The following is a 7026-nucleotide window of genomic DNA, read 5'->3' on the forward strand; positions in this document are numbered from 1 at the left end:
ACATGCCTGCAGCACCTCTGCATAGTGTTTGCGCGAGCAAGGGCAAAGAATTGCCTAAAGACCGTTTCCAAAGCTTAGCACCGGCACCTGGAAAAGACCTAGCGCATGCGGTCAAGTGTGCAAAGGCGCATGATAAGCTGAGCAAATAAAGCAAGAATATAACTACGAGCAATGATTAACCAGCTACAAAAATCAGTCGTGGCCTACTGAATTAGCTAGGCTCTTTTAAATCCCTTCGTGACGAGGCGGAATTCCCCGAAACCGTTCGTCAAACTAGTCGGATCGCTGCCTGACGTTCCCCCAAGGCAGCTGCCACATTTTTTTATGATTTTAGTCTGGTCATTGAAACAGCTGATACGAAATAACCTGATGGACAGCTGCGAAATCGAAAGTTAGACTAGTTGGACTGTGCACGGCCATCGGCAGATTCCACACAATGGATGGGAACCTACTTGAGGCATTTCTTACCTTTTTTACCTAATGGAACAGGAACGATGCAAGCGTGGGAATAATAAAGACCGAACTTTACTGAACCCGAGTTCTTTATTATATAAAAAAAATACTGTGACGGGGGCAGACGCGACTCGGGGTGGACCACTTTGCATATTCGATAGTGCTGTTGTTCAATCTCACCGGAGTCGCGTTTATTGGCAGCGGCCTTGTTCGTGACGGTTGAGAGGACCGTCTGCTTAGACAGGCCTGTACTTCTGGCGATGTCGGCCTGTTTTTCCCCATGTTCAACAGCATTAATTATGCTTAATTTATCCGACAGTGAAATCAGCTACCCTGCCGCTCATGCCGCTGGTAGCACAAAAAAAAAAAAGGCCACTGGCACTGGCTTGGCTTGGCTGCGCCAACGACCCGGCTGCCCACAATGTTGCCAGACATAAGTTTTTTTGCCCAACTAAACAAAAAAAAGCATATCGGGTGCCGGCCCTGTGGAAGTCCGCTATAAACATTCAGTCGAAACAATTTTTGCCCAAAATATAGTTTGTTGTAGCCGATAGTCTGCTCTAGCCGGGTGCGTCATGGGCGGAGTGGACCCCATTTAAAATGCATGGGGACCAAACAAACCATCAGAGGCACAAAGTGGGGCCAGGCCACGTGGGCTGGATCCATGGCATGTGGCGGGGATCGGGGAGCTCTGAGAGCGGGGTTTGTTTTTACAGTGCAGCTGTTGTAGGCCAACTGCCCTAGTTCTTTTCCGTGCGTAGATCAAGGAAAGCCGCTCTCCTCCTCCTCCTCCCTCGGGCTCACCCTCTCCCTCTGGCCCCCTGTTCACCTCCGGCGCTTCATATTATGATTTAAGATAGTGTCCGTGTTTCTTCGAGAGGTGAAGCCAATTTATGTAAGCGTGGTCTTTGTAAGCGAGCTTTCCAGCACTGTGTGTTTCACATAAAGAAAAAAGTAGGCGTCAGTGCGCGTGAACTCACCAGAAGGAGACTACCGACGACAATCGAGCCATGGATGCCAAGTGTGAGCGCAATGCCCACTAATATGCCAAATCCCACAGGGCGGAAAATGCAAGACATCGGTGTGTTTTCAACTGTGCTGTATGCTACCCCGGCGCAACGGCGCGGTTTGGGCGGGAGTTAGTGGTGCACCCCCCAAGCAGCTCCGCCAATCACCCACCTGCATAGAGTGGGATGGCGCTGAGTCGTTTCCCCTCTGCTCTGTGCAGCCTTTGTGAAGATGGAGGAAGACAGTGCCCCCTTTGTGCGCCAGCTGGCCCCGACTGTGTGCCACCTGGCCAAGCTGCAGGAGGTGAGCGTGGTGAGCGGTGGCTCCTGGGCGCCGCCCACCGAGTCCCGCTGGACGCAGGCTGCCGTGGACACGCTCGCAGACGTCTACGTGGAGACGGACGTGAGTGGCCCCGTTTGTGCCGTGACTATAGCAGGGTCAGTGAAAGCAGCACGCACATCCCTGCGTCGTTTGGGAGGCAGCTGAGGCAGTCCGCTGTTACACCTCTGCTGCAGAAAGCTGTGGTGGAAGCGGCAGCACGCGACCGTCTGCAGCAGCTCCTCAAGAAGCTGGACACCCTGGAGCGACGCGCGTCCCACCCGAGGTTCCGGCAGCAGGGCTCTAACGCAGAACGAACCAGGCACGCCGAACAGGTGGGCACTCATCCTTGTGCTACCCACGTGTGCACAGTCGTTAGGCCATGGGCAGTGTTTTTGCGTCGGTTGATTGAGGGCTTGGATTCCTGGTGGAACTGTCTTGTGCAACCCAGACTCGTGCAGCTGTTTCAAAATTCTGTGCAGATGTCAGCTCAATATTCTGCAGCATCGTGTACGGCTGTGTGAGTGCTCAACTTCTGAAAAGAGGCAGTAAGCAGCTGTCATGGGATGGTGGTGCTGTAGCAGGTTGTGCTCTACCAGGTGGTGCTGTACCTTCACTACCTGGTCTGTCAGACGTTTGATGCGCTTGGGTGACACACAAATTTACATGAGCTTTATCAATATTGTGCACTATTTTCTTCCTCTAAAGCGTGAACCGCATGGAGCGTTTTCTGCTCGCAAAAACATGTCGCGCACGCCACAGGTGCGCTGACACTGCCGCAGAACCATCCGCACACTGTGCGTGGCGCGGCCGGCGGCGGCAACATGGCGGCTTCGGCTGCGAAGTGGTGTGGGGAGCTCGAGCGACCGCTTCTAAGCGCTCTCTAAAATGCCGCTCGAGGCACACACGAAGTTGCTTGTGCGGTAAAGGAGCTTATAATGTGGGCAAAAATGGTACTATAAAATATCATCCGCGCCGCTAGTGAAAGCGCCCATGAAATATCTGACGGGGTGGTAAGCCTAAACATCTCCGGCAGAGCCAGCCGGCTGTCTCGAGCGCTTCTAAACTGCCGCCTTAAGGCACGTACCTCCCCATTGGCACAAGTTGTCATGCTCCTCCCACTGCCGCACTCGACGCGCGTCATTTTCTGATCAAGGCAGAAACTTGCACGCACGCGTGGAATTGTGGACGAGGGCGTGAAAAAATCGCACGCGCAATGCCGACGCGCACGAATCGCGTGCAAAACGCGTCATTTGGTTCACGCTTAATTAAGCTGTTCCAGAAAGTTTGTGCACACAAGAAAAATATGTGCAAGTAAAGAACTGGCTTCCGTGCACATGTGTAGGGCAATGATAGATACATAGCTTCTGTGCCACCAGGGCAGTTGCTGTCTACAGGCCGTCTGTGTCATGCCGCCTGGCTTCTTGACGTGACCGTCGAGTCTCAGCGGCGCCAACTGATAGTAGTAAATGGCCTGGTCGGTTAGAAGGGGCCCCGTCGAAATCTGGAGGAGGAATAAGCAGGGTCGAGATTCTTACAAGTTTCTGTTGCATTCTACAAGCACCCATACTGTTTCATTGGTAAGCTGCAAGACTCTATTGCCATTTGTGTTTGGTATTAGTACTTGTTGCCATACCTTACCTCTAGGGGTAGTGTTATCCGTCCTTTTGTGCCTTGAAAAACTACGAATTCGAATTTGGGGTTTAGCATGGCGAAGCTACCCGTGGGCTATGGGGCGCACCGGAGTGGAGGCTCCGGATTATCTTCCACCACCTGGGGATCTGTAACATGCGCCGAAATCTCGGCACACGGGTGTCTTCGCTTTTGGCCTTCACCAGAAATGTAGCCACCGCGGCTGGGATCAAACCGGCGACTGAGCCAGTGCAGCAGGAGCTTTGCAGAAACGGGAAGAGTGGCCTTCTATGCGGCCAGCCTCTGCTCATCGAGAAGTGAGGGGAGCCATGTGGGGCTAATTTCATGGGCGTGTCTGCCAGCAAGTTTGGCACGATGAGACGCTGATTAGGCGCACTGTCACACGGCTGGCGAACAACCTCTACATTGGCAGCGTCCCTCAATGCTTTTCTGCCCACAAAACTCCAGCCGCAGTTTCATACAGGGACAAAAGCTGCCGCTAGGGTCGCCGCTGTCAGGGAGGGGGCACTCCGCACCTGGAGAAGTTGTACCGTCCGAGGTGCGCAGTGCGGATCAAATTCGTTACGGGTCTACAGTGTCACCACGATGGGGAATATATGTGGTGAGGGACTTACAGCTCCTTTTGTGATGCCAGAGCCCCTCGGTGCTTTTGAGGGGCTCTGGTAATGCACACGCCGTGTTGACAAAGGAGGGAATTTTGGCACGCGTCGTAGGAACAATACTATAACATGGCCGCCCAAGTGTCGATGGCAAGTGCTCAGAGTTGTTTAAGTCAGTTAGTTTTTATTAGTGATGTGCTTGTGCTTTGATGAATACCTTGGAGTTTCAGTGAGAGTGAGAGTGTGGATCAAGAGATTGTTTGTGTATAAACCTTTGGTTGACGTGGCTAATTAGCGGCTCAATGTGTGTTAGTTAGTAGTTCCTCCTCACACTCTTTTGGGACAAGGCCTTGAAGGCGTGGTTTTAATGTATTAAAGCTGGAGTGTTTGGTGTTTGGGGGTGCATCTAATGAAACTAGAAACGAGGGTCAGTCAACCAACCGAGAGCAAACGAGGGCAGATGCCAGGAGACCGTCGCGACTTAAATATGTTTAGCTAGATGCATTCAAGTATTTCTATGTTTTCATGTAAATTGAGTACATTCGTTAATTGATATGTCTTGAATTGTAACCAAATGTCGTATGTAGATTAAAAATAGTTCACCCCAGGACCTCACAGCCATTTTGCACTTCATCGCTGTATTGCAGTCCTTCAGTGGCCTTCAATGTTTTTTGAAAAGCATTGAAGGACTCTGGCTGTACTGAGTATGCTATCATAGTGGCAGGCGAAAAGCAGTCTCTACAATATATGACCAAAGGGGCAAACAAGCCACCGACGCTGCCGGGTTCCGTGGGAACCTAACTTTGTCGACGCAGCACGCAGGTCTCGTCTGGCCCCTCCGTGCTCCAGCACGACATAGCAAACTCCTCCCAGAGCGTTGCGGCAGAGTTTCGTGACCAGAAAAGCATTGAGGGACTCCGGCAGCGTATAAGCCTTCAGTGAACTCGTTGCACACAGGTCGAGCATGCCTGTTTCAACTTACACTTCTCCCAGGCTCTACCAGTTGCTTAGGTGGAACCTTTTTGCAGAAAAAGGAGAGGTGGGGCTCAATGCTATGCCTAGACATAACTTATAATGGAAAGAAACAAATTTCACTTGGCAACACAGTGCATGTGCTACAGAATTGGGAGATAAAAAATGAAACAAAGTTGTTGGCCAGACCTGACTGAGAAATTTTAGAAAAACGAGGAAATACATTGTATGCATCCCTGACGAGCTTTTTTTTTTTTCTCTCTTTTTTACTCTTCCTTTCTCATCATTTCTGCAGGTCGCCAGCATAAAGAAAGAAATTCAAAGGCTGCAAGGATCGTAGCAATTCTCCTTGTACCAGAGTGTGGGAGACATGTGCAGCAGAGAGCGGGCAAGTTCCAAGAAGCAGTTTCCAGCTCTGGTCACGCATTGCTGACTGTTGTGAGGTTGGGTATTGCATGGGCCAGTAAAGGCTTGGTTCAGAGAAGGAATGCGTTTCCGCGCACCCAAGCAGGTGTTTGCCACAAACTCTACCATCCAAGGAGTTTTCAAGGTAATGCCACATATCTCTACTGCGTGTAGCATTGCTGATGGCAGAGAGAGCGAGGAGCTTCAACTGTGGGGTTCTCGCGTGGAAATAGCCTTGTGGAGCTGTAGAAGCCTGTGATAGACACTCGACGTGTAGCAGTTGTGTGTGTTCTTTGTGTCTGTGTAATCTTCGAAAGGAGCCACACTTTTGAAGGCGGGCAGTCGACAGATCTTTGGAAATGAATCCCAAACTCCCCGTGTGGTTGTCTCTGTGGTCATTTGTCACCGTTCTTCTAATGCCTCGCACGAGCAGACGGGATCAAATTTGTTGCTAATTTTAGTGCCTTCCACTGCGAAATTTGATTTTCGCTAATCTGGAACTTCCACTCATCCCACGTAGCAGAAGTTTTCTTTAAGGAACCCCGGTGGTGAATATTCCCCCCACTTAATCAACGTGAACGGCACGTCATCATTGTCCTGCAAGGGCTTCTTGATCTCACTGGTTGCATTTGTCAGGTGAGGCTGTGAGGAAAGACGGCAGCTTGGCACTCTTACCCGTGTGTGCTCACGCATTCGAAACTCTGTCGCCAGCTGCAGGGCGCACGACTTGTGCCGCAAACAGACTGTGGTTGAGGAGAAGCCCATTCTGTTTTGTGGCGTAGCGCATATGTAAGAGTCCAGCCAACAAGGAACGCCAGAACACCTCAAAGGAGTGATATGACGTCCTGGACCAGCTAGCTTTCAAAGTTCCTTTTCTCAGCCTCCCCAGTAAAGGCTCTGTTTCGCAACGTGTTAAGTTTATTTGACAAGAGTGAATGATGCGTAGGTGGAGTGTCCGTATTTCCTGCACAGTGAAGGAGCTTTTAAAAGAACTTAATGCTACTTGAACTGCAAATTTCGTTTTTTTTTTTTTTTTCTCTTCACAAATTTTGTGTTTTCGTTGTCTCTCAAGCATTCTTACAAGGTGGCCTTTGACTGGTGCTCCAGCTTGGGGCTTGAATTGCCCTGTAATAACGTGCATTCCCTTTACTCTTCCGACGTCTCCCATCCCGTCCAGGTCTTGGGCAACTGCCCTCTTTTTATTTAGAGCCTTTTACTCTCTGTCCCACTGATGTGCGTGTAATAAAGTTTAGAAAATTCGAAGTGTTGTGTGTGATGACTGTTGCCGCCATTTCTGCCAACAACAGGAAACACAGTTGCAAATCTTGTGAGTTGTGGCCACGCCACGTGGCGCCTACAAAGCAGATTTGCGGTCTTCCTATTTGAATTTGTGTGGCCCGAGTGGTGGTGACATTTTTTAATAAACTGCTGTGACTGCCTCACGCCCATGCTGTGTAACACTAATGGTGATAATTTGGGCTTCTTTGGCATAGTTGTCTGTGCAGAAAATGCCCAGCCCAATGTAATGTGTCCCTCATGCAGCCATCCCCTACAGGGGGCCTAACTGGTCATGCACGAGCCTTATTTCGTGTGTGTTTGATAAATGGTGAGCTTCTTC

The 7026-nt window shown here is 50.5% G+C and overlaps 1 protein-coding gene across 1 annotated transcript in view; it reads left to right on the top strand.

Annotated features, from left to right (window-relative positions):
- Positions 1-6671, top strand: part of LOC144137874 (valine--tRNA ligase, mitochondrial-like) — a 140814-nt gene extending 134143 nt beyond the window's left edge. Inside the window, exons 23-25 of the mRNA XM_077669890.1 lie at positions 1682-1863; positions 1977-2114; positions 5299-6671. Coding sequence (XP_077526016.1) covers positions 1682-1863; positions 1977-2114; positions 5299-5343 — 365 coding nt within the window. The 3' untranslated portion in view covers positions 5344-6671. The remainder of the gene's footprint in view (positions 1-1681; positions 1864-1976; positions 2115-5298) is intronic.
- Positions 6672-7026: the final 355 nt, after the last annotated feature.

The sequence above is a fragment of the Haemaphysalis longicornis genome, unplaced genomic scaffold, assembly GCF_048455015.1.
Source record: "Haemaphysalis longicornis isolate Haplotype H1 unplaced genomic scaffold, Haemaphysalis longicornis Haplotype H1 scaffold_1, whole genome shotgun sequence".
Classification (NCBI taxonomy): domain Eukaryota; kingdom Metazoa; phylum Arthropoda; class Arachnida; order Ixodida; family Ixodidae; genus Haemaphysalis; species Haemaphysalis longicornis.